The following is a 26105-nucleotide window of genomic DNA, read 5'->3' as shown; positions in this document are numbered from 1 at the left end:
TTTTACTTACAGAGAGCCAATACACTAAAAAGCTCCGTTATCACTTCCCTGAGGAATCAGGATGAACCACAAAAGATAATCAGCCTTTCTGCACCATTGGTGTTGCCTTGAAAGTTCCTGTAACAGCAAATGGAAAGGCACTGTTCCCAGCCCAGGAGCAGCTGTACAGCTCATCCTTCAGCCAGGATGACACTGGAGGACAATTTCCACCCCACAACCCCTGCTCAAATATTCATCCCAGAGCAGAGGCCAAGGTGGAAGTGCTGTCTGATGCTTGCCTTGGGGTGCCAGTGCTGTACGGAAACCCAAGTCAAGAGAACCAGCACCTGAAACAAACCACAGTGGTTACAGTGGGTGCTGGGGGGCCGAGCAGATGCCTCCCCCAGCAAGAGGCCTTGCAGCCAGAGTGATTTCAGTATCAATATACACTCTTGCATGTTCTGACAAAATTCAGGAAGGCAGTGTGTTTCCTTTCCTCATCCATGTTAATTCTTTGAGCCTTAAGCAGAAATTAAAAAGCAGGCCTTCCTAGAACTACTCAGACCAGACATTAGCCTACATATGGAAAGAAATACTGAGGAGGAATAAACAATTCTGCAACCCCTTCCTCCTCATCTGCCAAAAAAAGTTTCTTGAAAGAGTAATTCATGGCAAAGCTCTGTTTATTTGATGACAGAATTAACCATAACTTTATACATCTAACACTAAATAAAAAGAGCAGAATGTACAAATCAAATTAATTATGTACAGGAATTCACCAGGAATACTTAATAAATGGACACTTCTCATGAATTTATTTAAAAAAAAATCAAATATCAACTGCATATTTGCAGTCTGACTTCAAATAGATTGCAGAAGGGTAGTGAACATCTTAAGTGCTGAAGTCTAAAGAAAAATGTAAGGCAACACATACGTGGGAACAGCAAAGCCAAAAGTGACACTCCCTACTTACCTCACGCCGTTCTGGAAAGGTAAGGCACAGCGTGTCAGGAAAGGGGCGCACAACATTCAGCTTTGACATTCCTGGCTGAACCTAGTTTAGGAAACAACCTTTTGGGATTTGTTTGGTTGGCTGTTGTTTTTAAAGAGCAGTCTATTGAGTCAGTTACAGCATTTTTACAGTGGATAGGAAGGCTCTGAAATTCACATTCACTTCTGCCTCTTCCATAGGTTGGGCAAATAAATAAACGCACCAAAGATTAAACTAAGGTGCTGGTAATATTCTTTTTGTAAGGTAACACACTAAATATACAAATAATGTTCTAGCATTATTTACAGCTACTTTTCCTTGAACATTTCTTCACTTTAGTAATAATTTGTAGGATAAAAACATTGAAGTAAACTTAAACTTTACCTAGTGCTCTTTTAAATATTTTTTCATCATAATGGCAGTATTTTAATTTTAAGCAGGATGGCTATCTCCAGATTCTTGACCATAAAAAAATTCAAGTTACAGCTAGCAGTGTTTTTTTTAAATATTAATTTTAGGTTTATTCCATTTGGTAATTAGAAAATAATACAATTGTAAAGGGCTGCAGGATGTATAAATAACTACATTATTTTTCTGAAGGAAGACCCTGAACTTTGAAATAGACATCTACAAATTAATTTGGATCCAAGACAGGAACTCAAACTACACATTGCTGAAAAATTTTCAATAACTGCTTATCTACAGGATTGCAAAGTATAAAAAGAACAGTCCACTCTGTAGCTTAGTAGACAGATACTCACATAGTTAAATAAGATGAAAGGTAGAAATACTAATTCAAATGAGGTGGTTACTTTGCCATAGGGTTTCTTAAATTTTCTTCAGTGGATCTGTTTCTGTAGCACAGAATTATATGCACGTTGTTTTATTTATGAAGTTTACCCTGCAATAGTACAGGTTTCTGGCTCCTTGGGTATCTTGCCACTGTCCAAATGAGGAAATATTTGATACCACTATAGACTGAGAATAATTTAAAGACAGTTTTGATTGTTCATATGCAAAGCACTTTCAGTTACCTCAACAAACATCTGCTTGCTTAAAAAACAACCCAAACAACCAACAATAAAAGAACCCACACCTTGTACACATCAAGATGTGCACTGTTGGTGGTATTAAATAAGGAACATGGAAACTTGGGCCAAGCATGGCTGCGATTCACACCTGGTTGCAGAAACACCTAGTAAGGATTTTTCCATCTATGTGGTAATTAACTGGCCCTAGAAGTATTTTCTTACAGCAGCAGTAATAAGGTCTTCTAGAGACACTGGTAATTTTGAGACAAATCTGATTTTTACCCCATACTAAGATTTTCCTATTTCTCTATCCTGATATTGCTGTGTGTCCTATTTGGGAATTAGCAAGGCTCCTCCTCCTTACAAGATCAGATCGTAACTAGGTGGACTTCTTCACCATGTTTACATTCCCAAAGAAGTGTGCTGCTACACCTTTTTCATTTGAGAGTTTGCACATTAAATGTAAAGCAAAACTAGAAACATCCATCATTAGGCTGCCTGCTTTGGGTACAGACATCAGTGCTGGCGACAGCTTCCTTTAGACAACCAAACATTGACCTAAACATGGCTGTGCAGGGAGGCTGCAGGGAAAGCTCCTCCCTTACAAATGAAAAGGAGTTGACTTCTCTAAGGAGTCTCCCTGCAGTGGGCTGTCCTCTGGTCAACTTGAATTCACAATCATCTTGGAGAACCACTTCCTCAGCCTTCAGAAGATCCCTGCCCATTATGTGTATAAGATTTTAACAGTGTTTTGCTGAACCTTGGACTGCCACCCACCGACCCAGAATTTAAGTCAATTCTTCAAACTGGGATTCACTAACAGCCAATGGTGCCTCTGCCCAAATAAAAAAGCCTCAATTTTTTTGTATGTCACATGAAGCACATGCTGCACAAAGCATTCTAACACCCCCTTGTCTTGGGGAGTAAACAGACAGAATCCAATAGAAGTAATTTGCTCACAAACCTGAGCAAAACAAAAAAAGAAAGCTACTGATAGCTGTGCATTTCTAGTTTTTAGTGCAGCCTTTTTATATGGTATTTTTCTTTTAATTTTCAAGTTACAGCATGATACTTACTCCATGACACAAAAAACATTATTCTAACTTTTTTTTTCTTTCAGTTATGGTCAGTACAGACATCTTAGCTTTCAAAGCCTTGGCCCACACTGGAGCATCTTAACTTTTTCCCTCTAGCGTGTGGTGCAGTATTTCGTCACCGCAGCGTTCAGTACTGAGGAGTAACTGTTTGAAAACAGGCATCACTGAAAGCCCCAGATAACCCATTCAATACTTGCCTCTCACAGATTGTAACACCTCACTCTTCATGCTCTCTCATACTCTAAATGGACTCTGTTGTTGTAACATGGGCCACTTCTACTTCTACAGTTTCAATGGCCTGCGTCCCTTCAGCCATTTTCTGTCCTTGCTGTTGTGCCAATACATAATTCACCACCTGCATGATGCTTTGGTCAGAAAGAGTAGACACTGATGTACATTCCTCAGTAGCTGCAACTGCTTCGATGGCTTCAAGCGTCTCCCCTGTCACTACCACAGTCTCACCCTCACCAGCACCAAAGCTAATCTCGGTTTCTTGCTCCTGCACGTCTGCCGCTAAAATGCTGATGGCATGCTCCACCTGCGTCCCCTGGTTGTGAAACTGAAGAGTATCTTTTTCCAGCATGATTTTGCAGGGTATGTAGTCCCTGTGGAACTTGGTCATGTGCTTCCGCAGGGTCCGGGCGTCGATGTAGGCCTCGTTGCACACTGGGCACACGTACGGCCGCTCCCCGGTGTGTGTCCTCACGTGGCGCTTCAGGGAGCGCGCGTCGGCCCAGGCCACCCCGCACGTCAGACACTCAAAGGGCTTCACACCTGTGCTCGGGGGAAAGCAAGGAAGAGATGACCACCAGAGTTCATAAACAGGCATGAGCCATGATGAGAACTGACAGGGAAAAGAGGAGTATGAAAGAACAAAAGGAATGCTGTAACATCTGCCATGGAAGAAAGAGATCCTGTTCACCACTTCTGGGCTACAATATAATGCAACCATAATACATTCAATGGTAAGATTTTCAACAAGTGCTCAGCCCTATTGTCATAGGTTTGAAAAGAAATGTTGGAATTTTTTCCCAATGTGGTGCCCCCGCCCCCCCATCTGTTTCTTCTGGGATGGGGGTGGGGGCAGAGCGAAGCCACACATGCTGTGCAGGGCGAGGAGTCTTTTGTTTGGGGGCTTTTGGGGGTTTGGTCTGGGACCAGACAGAGCAGGAGCCTGGTTTTTGGCCGCTTCCTTCTCTTTTCCTGAAAGGAAATTTTTTCCCCACAGGACACCTCATGGAGGACGACTGAGAGAAACCAACCCATCTCAGAGCAAAGTATTCTGCTTTCAAGACTGCCTGGGGGAAAAGGACTTCATCCTTTTTTCATTGCTGGCTGCAAGCACATGTGGCTGCGAGCAGCTTTTGAACTGCTGGGACAGTCCTGCATTTCTCCCTTGGGCTGCCGCAGGTTTCTTCCTCCCCATATGGGGTTTGGGACTTTGTTTTGTTTCTCCTGAAAGTTTTTGATTGCACCATCTGTTGTTTATTCAGATTTTGTTAATAAAAAGCTGCTTCTTTTCCTTTTCCACACTTCTGCCTGAAGTCTCTTAATTTTTAAGTTGTAATCTTGTTAAACTAAGACACCAATCTAACATTTTACTTCTAAAAAACTTTTCAGGATTCCTTTTAATGAAGTTTCTTCCCTGTTTTAAGTGCATACTACTTAAAATAATATCAATTCTAATTATTTTTTTTGCTGGTGGTGCCTTTCTGAAACTGTGTTTTACTTCACAGAATTTGTCGCATTTATTTCTAGCTACTCTTTGTTTCTGTAAGTCCTTCTGTACACCTACACCTGTTTCACCTCCTCTTCTACACTGCATATGTTCAAATACAGCACCTGATGTTTTTATAATCTTATTCTCCCTCATAACATCCAAGTTCCATGGTCTGTAATATCTAATGGGGCATATGGGTGGTGACCAATGCCATCTCAATACTGGCTTTTCCTCTGTCAGAGTTACTGTAGATCAAGCTATTGCAGGACACTTTATTTAGAAACAAACACAAAATCTCCACTTCAATAGTTAGACAGCTATTAGATTTACTCATAACAGCTCTTTAAAAGGAGAAATGCTTCAAAAAAGTGGGGTTTGCCCTCCAATAGGAGAATATACACTCCCAGCACAGCTGCAACAACATAATACTAAAAAATCAAATTTCATACTTCAAAAATCAATTTCATACTTCACATCTAAAGTAAAAATGCACATACTTTTAAAAAAGAAAACTGTAAAATGTTTTCATATTTTCACCAAGCATCCCATAGTTTACTACTTATTACAAATCAAGAAACTGATCAATTTCCAACATTGTTTTTTGTTTTTAATTTAGGCCAATCATTCTCCTATCTGAAGATTATTTTAACTGTGTGTGGAGAATGTTTTACGACATCCAATTCTTTGCCAGATTTACACCTTTTAATCACTTGTAAAAAAGTTCTTCCATTAAAGTTCTGAGAAAGACAAATTGGCCTTGTCCCTGTGTGTGACTGGAGTTTTAGAAAGATCCCAAAAGCCACCTCTGGGAATCACTGGCAGCAAGTTATCAAGCCAGGACTAGCTTAAAACTAACTGGAGAATCTGTAAGAACTCCTACATTTCTTACCAGATAGGATATACACAGACTCAAAGAAATAATTATCCCTCTCTCCACCATGGTTTTAGGGGTTGAGGGATGTCATCACTGTTTTCTACATACCTTCATGATTGTTCACATGTCTCCTATATTCCCGGAGTTGGGTGAATTTTCTTCCACAGTGCTCACAAACCCGTTCCAGATTTTGTTTTGCTCTTCCTTTTTTACCGTGTGTGGCTTTCTTTACATGTCTTCTGTACAAAGCCTTCTCATAAAATTCTTTTCCACATACATTACACCTAAAATAGGTTAAGTGAGAAATCTATTAAAACCATTATTGTACACTTATGTATGCAAACCAAAATGTGCTTGAGTTATGATAGGCAAAGTTTAATGGGAATACTGTCTCATATAACAAGCAGTTCCCTAACTAGAAGTAACACTGTTGGACTGAACTACATTTTCTCTTATCCACAGCCACAAAGCTTCCACTTACCTTCTAGGGAAGTGAGATCCCACATAAAGCATTTCTAACTTCATCAATTATATTTATCCTCATACTATGTCACGTATCTTAGTCCCAAGACTATCTCAGCAGGTTAACAGCTAAACCACACTATTTGAAGTCACCCACCCATTCTCAAGATTCCAGTCACCATCAATCAATTGGTACTTTTAGAGTGGACTAGGCAGTTCCTTGTTGGCTGGCTGTGGATCTGTATAACCTCATTTTGATTAGTACATTTCAGTTGTTAATTTTCTCTTACCTATAAGGGTCTGTGACAGAATGAGACTTTACATGAGAATACCAGTCTTTCTTCCAGCTGTAACATTTTCCACAGAACTGACACTGAAATGGCTTCACACCTAAATGTTTATTCATATGCTGCCGAAGATCTCGAGCTTCATAGAAACTCTTGTCACACCTGTAAGAGTAAATGTTTTAGCACCCTATATAAGAAAGGCACTGGGACCCTATTCTTTAATAGCAACTAAAGTCTTTCAGAACACCTATTGCATCATCAATATTTATATAAAGCACAATCCCTTTCCAAACTAGAGAATATTAAAAAGAACAGCAGCTTGTTTGAAAGCCTGGGATAAAACCTGAGGACCTCTGAAACACACTGTCTCTTATGAGTAACTACATTCTTTCTGTGATTTGGATGGGGAATAATCAAAGTCAAAACAACTCGGAGACATAAGAAATTTGTGTTATACCATATGAACATAGGAGGGCATTAACAGCTGCTTCTTCCCTTAAGAGGATTAATTACTGATACACAGACAACTGGAATTTGTTCTTTGTAATGTTCAAATGTAGTTTTTTTAGAAATGAAAATATCAAATCCATGATCCTACAAGAAAGCATCTGAAAGTAGTGATACTCATTCCTTAGCTAGATGCTTATACACAAATAAATCCAGGCAACCTTATTGTTTTCCTTCATTTATACCTTGCCACAATATGACTATATAGCTCTTCTTGGTATGAAAACTACAGAGACTGGTCTAATCAAAGACATGAAAGAAATTCTGCTGATCATCTCTATCTCCTCGCTCGTGTAACATCACAGAGCATTATGACTCAAAAAGGGACAGAGGCAGAGAAATGTCAGCAAGCAAAGGTGGAGGATTCAACTTCTGTAGACGATCAACCACCAAAATGAGGAAATCTCAGAATTCTCAACCTCCAGTGGAATCTGAAAATATAAAATAGCTTCCACGCAGGAACAAAACTTTTTACATTACATTTCCTGAATAATGGGCATTCTGGACAGGAGAAAAAGTCTTCTTTGCTTTTGAGGGCGGGGGGGAAATAGGTCATGATCCTTGAGCCACCCAAACAAACTCCTCCTCCTAGGCTGGAAAAACTGACAGCTCCTCTTCAAATGGGGCTCTTGGAGATCCTTGGTTCACACAGCCACATCAAAGAGTATCACAAAGATTGGCACTCGGTGCTCTCTCCTCAAGGATTGCATATTTGGAGAAGTCATTAGAGAAGTACAAAACTCAAACAACCACCACCCTCTAACACTTACACATTACTGCAATTTATCAAACACATACTTCACTGAAAAACTTCCATGACCATTTTAGGAAAATAACTCATGTTCAGCTTCACTCAGCTTGGCCAGAAGTTCAAACTAAAGCCTGGCAGTGATGTTTCCATTCCAAGCCACCAAATTAAAAAACTAAAGTCTGGTTATTGCTTAGTGAAGGTCCCTAAACCATTTGTGAAAACATCAATTATATCTTTAGTAGAGATCTTTGCAGCAGAAGCAGCAAGGACTGTGTCTGTCTTGAAGAAGCTGGGGATTCAAAATATCTTCTCTGTCTAGGTGATCTTTTCCATCCATTACTCTACTGCCTTAAATAAAAAAAATTCATTTTTAAAATATATTGCGCCTTCAAACCAAAACTGCCTTCCCTAGTGTGTTTCATGAAATAGTGTCTGTGGCCTCTATTAGGTCTTCGTATTTCTAGGATTAATATTTTTAGCATTAAAAAGCACTAAAAAACACTGCTGACAGAATTAAAGTAAGTTTTCAGCACTCAGAAAATATGACTTTTGCTAGCACGCAGCAGCACTACCAGAGATACCTTAAACAATACTTCAGAGATTATTGCTTTCATTAAAACCTTGAGATGCTACAGGCACTCATAAATTGTGCAACTCCTCTTAATACTTGAGAGAGCTTCCCAGGGACCTAACTGAGAGTTCAAAAAAATTAAGCACTATTTGTCCTTCTTGGTCACTTGAAAGGTTCCCCTATAGTCTGCTTGGTCATGGAAAAAGTATCCACATTTCACTAATGCACTAAGAGATGCACTCTTTCCAAGTACACTTCCTGCTAAACTGAAGTCCATAATGCAAAGATATTTAAGTGGGTTTGTATGTTTTATAATCAAATTAAATGCAACAGTCAGTGAGTCTTGATTTATGATGATGTTCCCGCAGAGCTGTTTGCCAAACACAGTGTGCATTGCGATGCACACAAGTACCCGACCTTGTAGACTATACATTTTCAAATTAAACTGAAATCACCTATCACACTTAGAGAGGGCAAAACCAGGCTGAAGGCCCTTGGCCTCTGACAACCTTACCACTCCTATCTGTCCTACAAAGGAGCTGTAAACCCGCATAGCTACAGATTACAGCACCTATTACAGTGCAAATACACTCATTAGAGAACAGCTGTGTGAAACCAGAGCCAGGGAACAGTTTAAAACCAAGCTTTTGCTCTCCAACACATGTATTTACAAAAATGCATTTTTTTCTTTTATGCTTTAAAAGTCTTATCCCAGGCCAGTGGAATAGTTTTACACTACATCAAGGAGCTGCTTTTGACCTTAAAAATTACGAGGATCTTAATGTTAAGAAAAAAAGCCCACCAAAGAAACCCACCAACCAACTTACTGAGTACACTGATATCCACGAACTTCAGGCTTTGGTTGGTGTTTCTTTATGTGTTTACTGAGCCCTGATGCCCTGTGGAAGGATTTTCCACAGATGGAGCAAAGATACTTGGATTCTCCTGAAAAAAACAAAACAAAATATGTTACCAAGCCAGGCTTCCATTTCTCTGGAGTGCTTTGTGAGAGTGCTTTTTTTTTATTTCTCATATAGTTTATCTTAAGTAATCAGAGCAGTGCTACAAAGAGAAGTTGGTTTAATTACACAGACAGAATTTTTAAGTGTATTTTGTATGTGCTAATGCAATAATACACAGAGTGGAGTAGCAACTCTAAACTGCTTTATTTCATTTTTTTTTTTACACACAAGTACCTCACTGCAGCTACTAATCAGTCATGAGAAGAGTGCAGCCTAAAAACTGCCCTCTTGTGTGAACTCCCCCCCTCGATTGCCTGTGTTCACATATTATGCAACTTTTCCAGCAACACAGCATTGCTTAATTAATTGTATTAAATCTTGAACTTGTGGAACAACACCTTAAAATAAAAATTTCTGCTCCAATTCATCAATGTAGGAGTGATGAGTACTAATATATTAAATATAATATATAATTGCATTAAATTATTATACTGTCATTCTTTCACATCCTAAGATCTTTCAACACAACAGGCTTTTTAAAATGTTCAGCAAGTCTTGTAAAATGTACATGGAGATTTTGAGAGATTTAACTTGTTTTCCTCTAGAAGTATAGGCTGGAAGTGTAAGTGCTCTAAAACATTCCAGCTTGCTGTCTATTTTTTGTTGAATTGACATGATACATTAAATATGTACATAAAACCACAGGAAAAACCAACCACAATTCCCTGTTCTTGTATAGAACATCTGCATAATAACATTAAGGTATGGTAAAATAAGCCCAGAAAATGACTCCTTCCCTCTATTTCTGCTGCCTGACCATTAGAGGAAAAAGCAGAAACTGCCATTTCTTTTTTTAAACAGTGCCTTTGACACTGAAGAACAATAACGAAGTTCAGCAGCACAGAACAGCCAGGCAAAGGAAAAGGATTCCCTTTCTCATCACTTACCTGTATGAATGCTCATGTGTTCCTGAAGACTTCTTTTTGTGACAAAAGACTTTTCACACAAGTCACACTTGAACTGTTTCTGTACTTCATGGAGAGCCAAGTGCATTTTTAATCCATGCTTATATGTAAAGGTCTTTCCACAAACCTAAAAAAATCCGTACGTGGTGAAATAGGACAAACAAAAATCATTATATAATATGTGTTTAACTTCAAACACAACAAAACCTCCTGTATTTCTTGAGAACTAGGATGGCCATGCCTGTGATTTTGCACCAGTGACAGAACTGGTCTGTTAAAAAAAGGAATACTTGAGGGAAGACATTCTTCTAGAGACAGGAATGTGGACTTTCACGACTCAAATTCATTCTAGTTTTCTTGCTCTCGGACTGCAAGCAATTTCATCAGGATGTTACAGCAGCAATCCCTATTCTGAAGTGACTAAAATTAACATGAATTTTAGGCCACAGCATCAATACCAAAATATCAAGAGACCACTACTGATTTGATTCTGAGGGTAAAATGACTTTACCTTGCATGCATGTGGTTTTACACCTGTATGTTTGAGCATATGTATTCTGAGAGAATAGGGCTTAGGCAGAGTTCTCCCACAGATATCACACACGAATTCCCGTTTGGTTCTCCCTTTCACTGCAGACACACCCGTCCCTTCTGCACTCGTAGCTGCGGGGTTGGCTTCGCTCTTCCGAGTGTGCCGGACAAGGTGGGCCCGCAGGGATGCACCGTACTGGAATTCCTTTTTACACAGCTGGCAAAGAAAACATCACAACTTTACTTTGCTTTTAACGCTCAAAATTATATTAAAAAACAAAAAGGTAATCAAAGATTTCGAGTAGAGTAATATGGTTAAATCTATAACCTGACTCCAGTAGGTATTTTATCTCAGATTAATTAATAGTTACACATTTTTAATCTTATGGCTAGTGACAGAACCCCTGATCACTTCCCAGTGACACTAACTTCCAGCTGAATCTAAACACAGTTCCAAATTTACTGGTAATGCTAAAGTAAATCCCACGTCAGCACTGTCTTGAGCAGCAGGCATACTCCCATGTCACACAGTGCTGTCAGGCCAAGTGGCTGCACCACATTTTACCCCACCCCACCCAGATCAAGACTGCATCTGACTCTGAAATCCTTAAGGAAAATAGAAGCTTGTACCAAGAAAAGGCAAAAAAAAATAATTACTAACGTCATTACTCAATGAATTTTCATTAAGGGGGAGGTTTACAGACAAAAAAAAACCCCTCAACTTACAGGACATTTATATTCTTGAGATCTTTCATGTTTCAGTGTGTGCATTATAAGTGCATAGCGCCGCTGGAACACCATTCCACACTCTGTGCACTTGTGCTGAGCTTCAGCTTCGTTATTTTCTGTGGTATCTCTTTTGGGCTGTTTCATTTTTTTCCCTCTTTGTACCAGCTTCATGGCAACCTAGGTTGGAAAAACATAACTCTTAAATGAATTTTACTACACTGTATTTCATACTTCCTCTGCAAGTGAGTACTAAAAACTGATTTTTCTGTGTTGCTATAATACCTGTTAATTTTGCAAAGTTAACTTAGCTGCTAGAAAGTTACCTTATTTCAGTTCACTACAAAACTACAGATCTCATGGTGAGTGACAAACTGGTCTTAAAACTGTAAACTGGCTATGATAATGGGCACACAACGATTTAGCAGTTCAGGGACAAATAACTATTCAGCCCTGAGTAACTGCCTAAGTGAGAGCTAAGGGATAGTTACAGGGAAATCACAAAGTACTACCAGTAACAATTTCCATCAAATGTTTCTAACCCTTTGCTGAACCCCAACTTCCCTTTTCAGAATTTATATTAGCTTTGCTAGAAAAGTCATCATACTAAATAAAAAAAAAAGGCCTATGAGCTATTAATAACCTACCAAAGATTCACAGTATTTAAGCAAATCAATTCTTTCAGATTAAGAGTATTCCAGCTTTCCTGGAGATTTTTTTATGTAAGGCACTAGAGGTTTTTTGTTAGGCATCATTGACAGTGCTACCTGGAGCTGATAATCTCATTTTCCTCTGTAGAAACTCACTGTCAAATTCTTTAGAAGCCAAATTGTAAGTGATCAGGCTGAAATTTCCTGTACCAGGACCCTTTGGGGTTCTGAGAATAAGGCAAGGGAAGGAAATACAAGCATCCCTATTTCTTTGTCCTGTTCTCCCAACAAGCAAGGTATCTAACAGTTTTTAAAACATGCCAGCCCTTCCATGCCTCTGGAAGCCAAACAAACTCAATACAGAGACAACATTTTCATATATTTTTTTAAATTTTACTGTTGATCTGAAAACTTATGCAAACTTAGCGAAATTGTGAAGCCACAAAAGTAATTCTGTTCAGTGTGTGGTTAGTAAGAGCCTGGAAAGTAATTCCTACACAGCACACCTCATCCCCGGTATCTGTATTCCAAGTGGAAGCACTGTAATTCAAGTCAGCAGCATTTTTCCTGCAATCAGTTTCCTGGTATTCTGCCAGCATCAAACCTGGGAACTCAGAAAGGAGTGTCTCCTTCCCAAAGCTTATGACACATCCAGTGCCATAGGGGGAAGCTGAGGGATGCCCGAGACAAAGTGCTAAAAGCTATGAAGTGAGTTAGGAAAGGAGAAACCCATTCCTGAATCCAATCCCGAGCAATTATCTAAACCAACTGCTTTTTTCCATAGGTGGCCACTGTTTGTGGACCTCATGTGTCAATGGGCTGGATTTAAAAACCGCCAAGTAAGTTAACAGGAGTTGTTCCTGAAGGTAAATATTCCCCCCTCCCAAAACAGAACAAAAACTTGTCATTTTCCAACCCTCATAAATAGGCTGCTCAAATATTTTGACTGTGCTAGTTCTAACACCCGGGATTTGAACTGTCCATCAGTAGGAAAGAGACTAATGCTACAGTTTCTGGCTATGAGGGTGTTGTAATGATAACAAATTATTCCCCTGTGTGTGGAACTGGTGGCTAAACATTTAGTATATTCAAGTGCTAGAGTTTTTAACATCAATGCTCTTTGAACCTTTTTTTCTGAACTGACCCCAATCGGAAGGTAGCAGGACTGCATTATTGTGACTTATGACTACCATCCACATGGGATGTCAAATTTTTCTTTCCCAATGTTGTTTTCCAGTCTGAACAAATGTAGGGTCTCACTTCTCTAATAGATAAATACATTTGTCTATGACTGACATACACATGAGATAGTTAAGAATTAAATTCACAGATCACAGAAGATTGCTGTGAGAAGATACTCAAGCTGGGCTAAGGTCACTGAGCATTCTCAAAATCTTTAATATGGAAGGAATATTGATGCCAAGTCAATGGTTTTTTTTTTGTTTTGTTTTGTTTTGTTTTTTCCTTTTTGGGAAGCAGTCTTTTCAGATAGGTTTTGAAACACTGGTAATTACTGACAACAGGCCTTATGACAGATAGAATACCTGCTGTACTGCAGATTTAGGATTTGTCTTTCTGCTTTGCAGTTTCTTTTCAATTCCTTTATGCAATCTGATATATCCCCCTTCACTGACAGAACGCTGGCGAAGCTTGCTCTTGTAAGTATCATCCTGGCTGGAAGCAAGGTTTTCCTGCAGGGAAACTGGGATGCTCTGTTCATTATTTGTTTGTGTGTGTGTCTCTGAGGGGTCTTCAGCAGCAGTGTCCACATGTGCTTTATCACTTTCATTTTGAACGGTCTCAGTTTCTGTTTGACTCTCTGTGTCCGCATCTTCAGCACCCAACCTTTCATAGAGGCTGTTTGAAATGCTCTCTACCAGCTGGATCTTGATGTAATTCTCAGCTGTTTCACACTGCTCCACAGGCTTTGGAAGATCATGGGGAGTGGCCTCCAGAGGCTCTGGGTGCAGGAGGTTGGGCTGGGGTGCTGCTGTCCCAGCAGAGGAAGGAGCTTCCTCTGTCCCAGCAGAGGAAGGAGCTCCGTTCACAGCTACTGGCACTTCACTGTCTGTGAGCTTAAGCTGTTCAGCACCATCCGTGGGCTGTGTCTCAACTTCAGCCTGCTCTGCTAAGTTCTGTGTTGACTCCACAGTTTGAATGTCTCCCTTTTGGTACACCGTGATTTGTTTCTCTTCCATCTGTTTGTGCACATTTTCACAGATTTCCAGGACATCTGTCATGAAGAGATGCCGGGCAAGCATGGCCACTTCTGCCATGCTACAGAAGTCAAAAGTTAATTCTGAAGTGTAAGCAAATTCCAACAGAGGCAGGAAACTGGACTTGCAGAACCCTATCAGGAATAAAACAAGGTATTAGAGCAAGTACCGATGACCCGGAATTACACCAAAATATCCCATGACGAATACAACTGTTCACCTTTGATATGGTTAAGTCTGAAATTTAGAGCAAAACATACTCTGAAATAACATTGAAGCCTCTCCACTGGGACTCAATTAGTTGTCATTTACACAAAAGCTTCCTCCTCATATATTTTCTATGGGTAAGTAAGCTCAGACAACTTTTCCAATAACTACACAGAACTTAGGCAGTTTCACAATAAAATTCCCTAGAAAAATGTTTCAAGATGCTGGGAGAGCCACAATATTTTTGAAACACGTTAATTTAACCAAAATTTTTCTGGACCTACTACATTCAGAAAGCACTCAGGACTTAAGTATCAACTGATGTGGCAGAAAAATAAAAAAAATAGCTATTGGAAACAACAAATATATGGATATATAGATAGAAATGCTTAAATATAAGAATTTGGTAAAATTTTCCACAGTTGTGTAAATCATAAATCAAGCATTTGATCTGGGGGAGCTTCTGGACCTTCACATTAGAAATGTATTGTTCACGCAGAGACAGGCACAGTTAAGAACTCATGAGAAAGCAATGCAGAAGGCATATGTTCTGTACAGTATTCTTCATCACTACAAACCTATTTTTAAAGCATTAATTTTAGAATTGTCTCCAATCTTTAACATACCAGAAGGTTTGAGAAGTAAGCAGACATGCATAATACTTCTTCAGAGAATTAAGAAACAATTTAGCATTTGGTAAGCTAAACAGCTCTCCAAGAAGCTAGTCAGCATCCCCCATTGATGTATTCAACATTTGATTATGTTCCCTTTTAATGTTTGTGACTAATACAAGGAGGAAACACACTTAAGTAAGGTAAAAAAATCAATCAAAAGCTTCTCAGATATTTTAAGATGAAATACCATAGTCCATGGAAAATCAGACTGGACAAAATCAGAGGGATCGCTTTAGCATTAAAATCCACATAAAATACTTTTAGATTAAAAGAGAGAAAAAAACATGATAAAAATATTTGGTTGTCTTGAACATTCAAAAAAGACTGAATTAAAGACCTTACTTAGGATATTATGATTTCTAGCTTTGAAACCCACAGCAATTCACCTGACAGATCCACTACAGCTTCATGACTAGTGACAGCTCCCTTTTCAATGAAGAGCTCTCGGAAGTACTCGCTGTTGGCTGCCAAGACAGATTTGTGAGCTTTGTACTCCTCTCCTTCAATCAGCAAAGTCACATCACAGAACTGATTGGAAAGCCTCTGCTGATTCAGCTGGTTTAAGACTGACAGACAATGTTTGGAAGATGACTGCTTCACAAGGCCCTTACTGTCCACCTGTCATAAACAACATTATGAAAATTTCATTACATTTAGATTGTGCCTTTTTAAGCATTCACACCGAAACACAGAAAAGGATTATTTTCTGCAACCATGCAATCAGTTCAAGCCTGTATAACATAAAGCTTAAATTTACTATTGTTTTCTTCTTTAAGCTTCACCCTCCCTGCAAACACAGTTAAAGCACAGAACTGGAAAAATGGGAAGACACATTCAAACAGTTCTTTGACCATATTTTTCTACACTACAGTCTGAAATGGTTTCTAGATTCGTGTCTTTACATGCCCATGAGGCTGCACTTATGAACAAGAACTTTATGTATCAATATAGCATCATTTATTAAGGAACAGATAAAGAGCCCAAGACAATCTTGCATGTGATGTTTTACCACTGGTAATTTTGCCATTCATTTTACCTTGCATTCTACATGCACAAATAAGAGTCAGGATGATTTTCTCTTCCAACAGTGGTGTACTATAATTAATTTCATGTCATCTATACCAGTAACCTGTTTGCACATATTCAATATCTTTGGCAAAATTTATATTGTTTTGCTATTACGAGACTATCAAAACAATGGAAAATAAGTACATGACCAAGAATACAGAAACAGACAATTTAAATTCATTCAGATGTAAACAATGGTACTTACAAACACAAGCTCATGCTTTGCTATTGGCTTCTTCTTCACAGGCTTTGGGGATCCAGCTGGAATTGATCCTGTGTTACTCAATTCATCATCTGTTTCATTGCTATCTTCTTGAGATTTTGCATCCAGTCCTAGTTCCCCCAGCATTTCAGAAGGATCCGACAGAGATCTAGAGCGATCCAGCTTTTCTTGGCACTTGCTGCATTCTTTAATGTAATCTTTAACCTGCTTAAGGATACCTAAGGAAAATTAATGGAGCTTAATTAGGCTTCTCATTGTAATTGAATTTATCTTAAACACACAATTAAACATGTAGGTGATTAGCATAACCATATTACATGCTAACCAAGGAAAGGGAAGTCAATCACCTACATGTTCCTACTTCACATTACCAGTTCTGATTCTCTCACACCATTTCATGATACTGCATGTTACTACTGTAACCCATTAATTTGAAATAACATTTAGAATGTCACTACATCAAGCAAACTCTCCTAGAAATATTTTTAAGGCTAGAAAAAAATAATGGTACTTAGACATTTACTGTAAGAATCCCAAGACAATGAAACCTGCAATGTAATCCTGCATTTAGCCAACAGGAATGGCTTGTTCTTATTGAAGAGGACAGGAATTGGACTGCTCACCTAAGGGTTTTTACAAAAATTGGGATCAACTGTGTTTTATGCAATGATGATGACACATATTATTAACACTGATTTAAATCAATTGCTTATAATTTTGGAATTTAAACCAAGTAATTCCCACCAGTACTCTAATCAGTGTAACCAAATAATTTTAGATACTTAACAGTTCCTAAACCCAGGGTCCTCTTCTAGTTACCCAGACATTTTCTGTGTATGGCTTTCAATCCAAATTGATTTCCTTTACTAGGAGAATATAAGAACATACGTAACAGCCATGCCTCTATAGTTCAAACCCAGCACAGCTCAAAAACTTGGCTGACAGAGTCTTAGACTTGCACTGCTCACACCTTCTCAGGGCATGAGATGCACTATCATTCCATATGTATCCCTGTAAAGATCAGGAAAACACACACTTAAGGCAACCCAAGACATTCATGCCTATTTCAAACACTTTTACATTTTCTTGATTTTATCTCAAATCAGGGCTAGTTCTCGGCACAGGAGGTGTCTGGTCTTCAAATCACGTATCCAACACCTGTCCTGGCCCCTGGGCCATGCTCCAGCCCATTGTTCCTAGCTGGAGCAGACAAACACTAGACTGACACCCATCTCCCCACATGACACCTGGGTCAAAGCTGCTGTCCACTGCAAGCCCAAGAATATTGCAATGGCAAAGGAAAACAATGTTTTAAAGGAGACACAGGTAAGAAACATAATACTTGAACTGAAAGCAGTATTTTTAGTATTTTCAGTGCAAGAGAAACAGGAGAATATCGGTTGTGCAAATAAAGGTGACTAGTAACCTCAAAAGATGCAGGATACAGAATGCTCTCTCCTGACAAATAGATGATGTGATGAGGTCCATCAGGAAAGTTTCCAGCACAGGGTGATAGTAGATGCTAGAACAGTCCAATACTGGGCAGACAATGAGAATGCAGATAAAAGCAAGGAAACCACAGGGTTGATATATCCAGAGCAGATATATCAACTTTGAGACAACAAATTCTTTTCCCCATCAAAGGGTATTCAAGTCAAGGAGATCTGTACTGGAAGGATGTGCTGCATCCAGAGCAAACCCCCTCCAAATTAAGGTAGGGAAAACCAAAGCTGAAATGACAGACTTGCTGACTGATGAAGAAAGTAGAACAAGAGAAGCAATACAGACACAATCTGGGCCCTTGGCAAGTGAAAAGCAGGATATTTTTTAATGGATACCTAGGACTAAAAGTAGAACAGCAAATCCAAAGGGAACAAGATATCAAGTCACTGGCTCAGCCAAAAGAAGGCCCCAACTGGGAATTATTGCTGTTCATGCAGCACCATTTTCAACAGCTGTGATATCACTCAGGACTCAGCTGAGAATTGGTCTGGTCTTTTCAGCTTCTCATTGAAAGAAAGAGATAAATATAAAAACGAGTGCCAGGACTGCAAACCACCACTGGCAGCTGTAGTACCTAAACATGATCACCATCCACATGCACGGATGAAGTTAAAAGCTAACCCGGGTCACATGGAACGGATTATCTCCCTATACAAGGCATTCCATTTAAGAAGTCCCTGCCTTAACCGAGCTGTATGCAACACCTGGAGGGGGACAGTCCTGTTCTGTGTTTCCATATATTCAAAAGAGGGCTACTGGGTAAGAAGCCCTAGGACAATTTGCTGGCCAAGGTGCACCTTGCAGAGCGAGCCCTGCCCCTTGAGGAGTGACACAGGCCACGTGCTTCGAGGTGGCACCGCTAATCTGCTCTCCTGCTCTCTCCAGGGAGGGCACAAGGACATCCCTTCAGGACCCTGCAGTACAAGAGAGACACGAAGCTCCTGGAGCGGGGCCAGTGGAGGGTACAAAGATAACTAAGGGACTGGAGCTAGGTCTGTTCAGCCTCGAGAAGAGACGGCTGAGAGGGGACCTCATCAGTGTCTGTAAGTATCAGAAGGGAGAGGCTGGCAAGAGGATGGAGCCGGGCTCTGCTCGGTGGTGCCAAGGAATAGGACGAGAGGCAACAGGCAGAAACTGATGCCCAGGAAATTCCACCAGAACATGAGGAAGAACTTTTTTACTGTGCAAGTGACTGTGTGCTAGAACAGATTGCCCAGAGGGGGTGTGGAGTCTCCCTCACCGCAGACATTCAAGACCCGTCCGGACACAATCCTGTGCCGTGTGCTCTGGGATGACCCCGCTTGAGCAGGGAGGTTGGACCAGACGACCCACTGTGGTCCTTCCCAGCCTGTCCCAGCCTGTGACTCTGCCCTAGCGCCTCAGCAGCCGCAGCCCCGTCCGCCCGCTCCGTGTCCCGCAGGTGCACCCACCTCTCCACCAGTACTTCTGCGAGAGCCCCTGCCATGTCTGCAGGCGGGTGCGGTGCCCGCCGTCGGGCGCCAGGTGCGCGTTGCGGATGAGGCGTGCGCGGCGCTCGGCCTGCAGCACCACCTCCAGCTCGGCGAAGCGCTGCTGGTCGCGCTGCCGCCGCTGGTAGTACAGGGTCCCGCCGCGCACCACGTAGCAGGCGGCGGCCTTGCGGATCTTCCGCTTGGCGTTGCCCTCCGTGCCCGGCGCGTACGGCTCCCGCTCGTTGGTCAGGTACCGCAGGATGGCCAGGTAGCTCTCCTCGCTGGACATGACGCGGGGGGGGGGGGGGGGGGGGGGCGCGGGAGCTGCCCCCCGCGCCCTCGGAGCCGCTGCCGGGGCGGGGAAGGGGGCTGGGCCCCGGGGCCAGCGGGAGCCGCGCCCGGGGGGGAACTGGAGTGTCGCGGCCCCGGGCGGCGGGAGGGAGGGAGAAGCTCGGGCAGCGGCCGCGGCGGAAAGACAAAATGGCTGCTGCACAATCGGAAGTGACGCGAGGGCCACCGCGCGCGGGAGGGGCGGGGCAGGGGCGGGTGCGCGGGGAAGGCGCCGCTCGCGATGGGGGAGCGGGGCGGCCATCTTGGAACTGGGCAGAGGAGAGGCCGCGCGGGGGCCGGGGCGGCCATCTTGGAGCCGGGCAGAGCCAGCGGGGGAGGGCGGGCCGTGGCGCCGTGAGCGCTCCCGAATAAATAAATCCCTTTGGAGCCCTGGCTCCGAAACGAGCGGCCTCCGCTCCAGAACTGCCACGGGAGCAAGGGCAGCGAGCAGACGAACAGTGAGATTCGGGCTGCACTGTGATCAGGAGCAGCACCGGCGTGGGCCTCGGTGCGCTCTGTATCACCTGTGAGAGGCGAGGGAGAAAGTATTTTAAACGTCAGCTGCTGGTTCTCCTTGTCTGAACTCTGACCCGGCTTTTACACTCGTAACAGGGACAGGAAATGAAAGGCAGGAACCGCGGGGTGTCCGGCCAGCTAAGGCCGCCTCAGTAGAGACCCTTCCCCTGCGCTCGGTACTTGGGAGCACAGGGGTCCCACACACAGGGATACCGACGGGATGGAGCAAGGCTGCCGGAAGGTTCCGGTTTTTGCTTGTTTGGTTTTTTTTTAACGACGGTGGTGGTCGAATAATGGAACAGGTTGCCCTATAAGAGGTTCTGGGACCTCTGTCCTTGGAGCTCTTCAAACCTCAGCTGGATACTCATCTCAGCAACCTGATGTAAATAGACATGCTTTGAGGAAGGCGTTGGAGTAGCTGACCTTTGGAGGTCCTTTTCAACCTATTTTTTGGGCCTATGACCAATTTAAGTATTCAGTTTTTGGTGATAAATACTGGATAGAGGATCAATGACATTGCATTAGGAAAACACGATATTAATTCCCATGTTAATTCCTTGTATTACAACTATGTTTGAGTTGAGGTTTATGTCCTGCTCTGAACAGGCTGCCTCAACTCACTTGAAGCATAGCTTGTGACAGGAGTAACCTGATGAGCTGTTACTCCACCAGATCACTTAGAACTCAGCCATAAACATCAAGGAAGAAGCATTTCAGGGCACCTCTGCAGTAACACCAGGCAGCCAAAGCCTGCAAACTTCAAAGAATTAACAAATAGTGTCTTATAAATTAGTCCTATGTGACAGTTTATAATAATGGTATTTCAAGCAGATTGTTTGTAAAAGCTCATCTTCTTTTTCAGCTTTTTAGCTGAAAACTTTCACAAGGGCACAGGGTACCAGGTGCTTTGTATGACACTGACACGATCAGGATTTGTATCATCACCACTAGCATCAGTAATTTTCAGTGGTGTTTCCAGCCTTCAGTTTTAGATGACTAAAAATCCTTTCCAGATTCTGGCTCCTTCACTTTCAAGTATCTTAATCAGTTTAAAAGCCTTCAATCTCATTCTAAACATGAGTAGCTCCTATGCATTTTTTAATTACCAAAAAGCAGAATTGTTTGGAAGGTAACGGTGCAAATTCCATTAATGTAATCAAGCTGGGCCTTTTTTAAAAGGGTTGAAGACTTCACCCAGACCCGTATCTATTTTATTAGGAAACTCAAAACAAAGCCTAACTCAAAAATACAGCCTGTAACCCAGAGTGCCCATTACAGCCACTGTGGGTTTGAAGCCCTAAAGAACTGCAGGAAGCAGAACTGTAAGAACACAGCTGCTTCCTTGACCAGTTTAGCAGGATAACAAAGCAAGCCCTCAAAGCTAACAGGCATCAAGATGTGGCATCAGTAAACTGAGAAGTAGCTCATCCAGAAAATAGAGGTTTGTTTTCTTTATGGTTCTGGTAAGTCAGAGGACGTTGCTTTGCCAGGGCTATTGCTGTCCAGCAAAACTATGGCAAAGTTTGGGCATGTTGTCTGCACAGCACAATTACTAAGGCAGGCAGGTATTTCCCATGAGAAATTTCAATCCCTCTAGTGGTGGGAGGGTGAATTACTAAGGGAAACCCCATCTGCATTCTGGAAGTTAAATATGAACCTCATTAAACAGGCTTTAAGAAGAATGTACTGTCAGCTGTATTTGAACACATTCAACCTTCACAGGAGGCATCTTTTTCCTGACAACAGCTTCCAGCAATCCATCGTTTTGTTACTTCCTGACCCATGAATTACATGTGAACCTTTAAGAGCCACATAGACCATGAAACGATCCAGTCCCTTTTTTCAACCTTTTCCTCCTTTGATTCTCTACATCTTGCTACACGCATTGCACAACACAGGAACTGCATTAACCTTTCTAGGTGTCTTACAAATGGCACTGCTTCACCCCCACTTCAGTTTGCATCTCTTGAGCTTAGAAACCTCTTTTTATGTCTTTTGTCACAGATGCAAAATTAACTTATGTGCTGTGCTGTCCTCCAGCAAGAACTCCCTGCGAACACCAGCTCCACCTTCCCTGTCAATGAGCCAGTTGTTAACGACTTGGGAAAGGTACCAATACTGCAGATTGTCCAAGAAACAAGTGTTTTAGGGCAATAAGATGTTTTTCAGTCTGCAAAAAACAGACATGGTTATTTCACAGATTCATTCTCTTCAGTGTATCTCACACAGTTGAGGAGAACATGGCACAAGTAATGAAAGTTAACAAGATGTTTATTCAGCATGACCAACAGCTTGGCAAATTAGCGCTTTCCACCAACACGGGGAGCAGAAACCTTGACTGGCTTCACAATCTTCTGCTTTGGTGCTGCCTTTGTAGGAGCCTAGAGAGAAATGGTTAGGTATGAACAAAGAGAAGCAATTTATCTGCAGTCCTGAAAGCATCCCTGTATATATTTTTGACAGAAATTAGGCAATTTAAATCAGCTCAGATTAGAATTACAATCAGATGAGAATCATGTTAATAGATGTTTACACACATACCACTAAGCCTACAACATGTACCATGCCAGCATAGGGTATTAATTCATAAGTAATAATGAAATAGATGGTGGCACTCATCAATATATCGGTATTAAGTTCCTAGACAGTGAAAATGTTACATCCAACCAAGTTTTTTATCTATTAAATATCTCTAACATATAGCCAGAAAGTTGTTTTACTGTAATATTTATTTATTCTGTAAAAAAAAAGTTAATTCTGTTCAGCTATTTGGGTATGTTTAACTTTACTAGAAGTCTGGTCAAGGTGTTTTCAGATTAAAAGAAAAAATATGCAAACACTTCCTCAAAACAGAAATGGGCATTTCCAATTAAGTCCTGCAGCAGAATGTTGTGTGTTGTGTTACAACATGGTGTATTCCATTTCATGATTTCTTTTTGTCTACTATATCTCACCTTTGCAGCAGAAACAGCTGTTTTCTTGGTTGCCTGCTTAGCCTTCTTGGCTTCCTTTGCAGCCCTGTTAATTAACACAAAAAGAGGAACAGTTATCCGAGTCTGCCATTCACTGTTTCTTTGTCTCAGCACTGTAAGAGCTCCCTAAGGTCAGGAATAGGATGCATTATTGCAGACTTCTCCTCTGCATTCACTACCCTCTAGGGTGACTACAACAGAGACAGCAGGACTCTGTGGGACAAAAAAAATTATTTTCACTACGGGAGAGGGCAAGAAGAGACTCTGCTGCTACAGTCTCTTGCCAAGATATTACACACAAATATAGTGATTAAAAACAAACTAAAAGCCCCACTGATCTCTGACTTCTCACCTAATAGCTTGTTCCCTCTGTGCTTTGCGTACTTCAGGCTTCTGGTTTCGTTTAGCCATAATCTCAGCCAGAGAGGCACCAGTGATGGCTCTCTGGAACTTGACAGCGCGGCGCGTGCGCTTCTTCTGTATCTCTTCCTACAATGGCATAAGATGAAGAAAATTAGCATCACAAGACATTAAATAAATGGCTAAAGACAATTACAGAAACAAGGTGCTATTGAGGTTGAAGCAGTTATAAAACTGGGCACTGAAGTAGAATTGTATTCACTTTGGCGATTTCTTCTGTTGGTTACAGAGAAGTGCTGCCCTGCCTCTGTCTGGCCCCTTCTCCAGCCAGTTCCTCTTCTTTCTCAGAGTGTTACCAACAATCCTCAGACGGCTTCATGGCTATCCAGGTCTCGGTGTTTGAGAACATGCATTAGCTCCCTTATCTTTGAGGCTTCTACAGCAAGGTACCAAGAAAAAATATTTTGGAAGAACGTCAGAAGTTCAGCCTTCTGTAACTCACAGAAGGAAAAAAAGAGGGGGGATAAAGTCCATTTGATTCAATCTTCTGAAAGGAAGACACTCCACATCTCTTCAGGTGGGATCAAGTGCTAGGCAGCAGTGTAAGCCATCGATCACCAACTTCCCTTCTTCAAACAAACTGGTAAAAACACTGACTTTCAGCACTGATGTGAGCTCTCGCTAAATGCTCTTCTGCTGTGCAAGTTTAAACGAGAGCACTGGAAATACCTCATGCTACATGCCTTAGTGATTTATCTTTTTCATGTGGTAACAACATAGGAAAAGCCTTCTGCTAAGCTACAGCCCAAGGTTCTCAAAGAGAGTACATGAGAAGTGCCATCCCTGCCCCCTAAACTCCCAAATCATCTATGCTGTCACCATTCAGGAAGTTTACAAGATCAAACTTTTAGAAAGTCTGCATATTAAATAGCATTACTCACCTTCCCTAATCTTTTAAAACATGCCATTCCTACAACTGTTAAGATCTACTGAACCTACTGTGGCTCTGAGTGCTACAACCCAAATATAATGTTTTTGCTGAACTGGTTACCTTTAAACCACAAAGCAGTGTGTCAACTCATAAACTGCGATCACATTTTCACCCTTATTGGTCAGTCGTCATCCTGGTTATATGGGTCACACTTCTGCTGAACAGCAGTGTGCTCAAGTGACCTCTAACAGACCAGTGACCACATCTTTTGGCAGCCTTTAGTTGGTATATACTTACTGACTGTCCCTTCTTGTGTTTACGCCTGTACAGAACAGTCCAGTTGATCTGACGGGGGTTTCTCTTGGAAAGGAATGCAGACTCACATTTTGCATTCAAGAACTGAAAAACCTGTGAAGGAAAAGTGTTTTATGAATGACATTATCACAGTTTGCATGAAGTAAATCTCTGACTCGGTGTTTTCCAACAGTGATGCCTTTGTATTTCTTTAACACAGCTCTGACTATTAAAAATTTTAGAAGATAACATCATACTTTTCAAGTGTCTGTCCTCAAGTAACTATGTACTACTTCCTGTACGTGGGAGTGAGTCAAAACTTGGCCTAAGGAAGACAGGGAGACCAATGCTCCACCCAATTCCTTCTTGCACAGATAAACGAACCTGCTTGTCTAAAACAACAGGCAGAATAAACAGGCTAATTTATTATTAGCTATACAATTCGATTTTAAGCATAGCCTAACTCCCAGAAGAGCACACGAGGATTCAACCAGTTTATTTCCTTAGCTGTCATTCTATACAGCAAGATGACTGCGCTAGGATACCCAAAACCCAACCCCTCCTTTTGCAGGCCTGAAAGGACAGTCCTGTCTACATGTGACACGACGCCCTGAAAGAGCTCTCCTCCCTATTCCACCCTAACCATCTGTACCCAACTCATTTCCAAGACCAGCAGCAAACCCCAGCATTAGATGCAGGATGTCCAAGCAGAACACCTGCTGCTCTGAGACATGCTTTCCAAACTGCATCCTAAAACCCAGCCTCACGCCACAGCACCTGGACAGCGATGCTGCCCTCGCACCACTCAACACCCGCAACTCGGGCAGGCCCCGAGCCACCTCGGCGGCGTTCCCGGGCGACACCAATCGCACAGCCCGGCCTCTCCGCGGGCCCGCCGCCCTCCCCGCGCCCGCCCGGCCCCGAGGGGCTCGGCCCGGCCTCACCTTGCCATCGGTGCGGGCGTAGCGGCGGCCGTGGCCCGGGTAGATCTTGTACCCGCTGAAGCTGCACAGCTCGACCCTGCGCGGGAGAGAAGAGTTAGGGGAGGGCGCGGGGGGCCGGGGGAGGCGGCCGGGGCCCCGCGGCGGCCTCCCCGCGGCGGATGGAGCCGGATGGGGCGGCGGAGGCTCTCACTTCATGATGGCGGCGGCGGCGAAGGGCCGGAGGGGCGGGGAGCGCGCCGGGGGCGGTGTCGGGAGCGCGCGGGGCCCGACGGGAGCGGGAGGGAAGGGCCGGGAAGGGGCGTCCCGGCTGCA

At 42.1% G+C, this 26105-nt stretch overlaps 2 protein-coding genes across 2 annotated transcripts; both read right to left on the bottom strand.

Annotated features, from left to right (window-relative positions):
- Window positions 1-644: 644 nt before the first annotated feature.
- Window positions 645-19923, bottom strand: ZBTB11 (zinc finger and BTB domain containing 11). Its single transcript, XM_064644193.1, has 11 exons — window positions 19426-19923; window positions 16475-16710; window positions 15588-15819; window positions 13649-14454; window positions 11455-11634; window positions 10709-10945; window positions 10180-10324; window positions 9098-9215; window positions 6445-6603; window positions 5801-5976; window positions 645-3872 (listed from the first exon to the last, which is right to left on the bottom strand). The coding sequence occupies exons 1-11, from the start codon at window positions 19733-19735 to the stop codon at window positions 3340-3342; spliced, it is 3132 nt and encodes a 1043-aa protein (XP_064500263.1). The 5' UTR covers window positions 19736-19923; the 3' UTR covers window positions 645-3339.
- A 2622-nt stretch (window positions 19924-22545) lies between these two features.
- RPL24 (ribosomal protein L24) lies at window positions 22546-26004 on the bottom strand. The gene is made up of 6 exons (XM_064644192.1): window positions 25984-26004; window positions 25794-25869; window positions 24853-24963; window positions 23617-23753; window positions 23247-23310; window positions 22546-22673 (listed from the first exon to the last, which is right to left on the bottom strand). Exons 1-6 carry the CDS (start codon window positions 25986-25988, stop codon window positions 22593-22595), a joined length of 474 nt encoding a protein of 157 aa, XP_064500262.1. The 5' UTR covers window positions 25989-26004; the 3' UTR covers window positions 22546-22592.
- Between the last annotated feature and the right edge of the window lie 101 nt (window positions 26005-26105).

This window comes from Pseudopipra pipra, chromosome 2, assembly GCF_036250125.1.
Source record: "Pseudopipra pipra isolate bDixPip1 chromosome 2, bDixPip1.hap1, whole genome shotgun sequence".
In the NCBI taxonomy this organism is placed as follows: Eukaryota; Metazoa; Chordata; class Aves; order Passeriformes; family Pipridae; genus Pseudopipra; species Pseudopipra pipra.
This window is presented reverse-complemented; position numbering and strand designations above follow the sequence as displayed.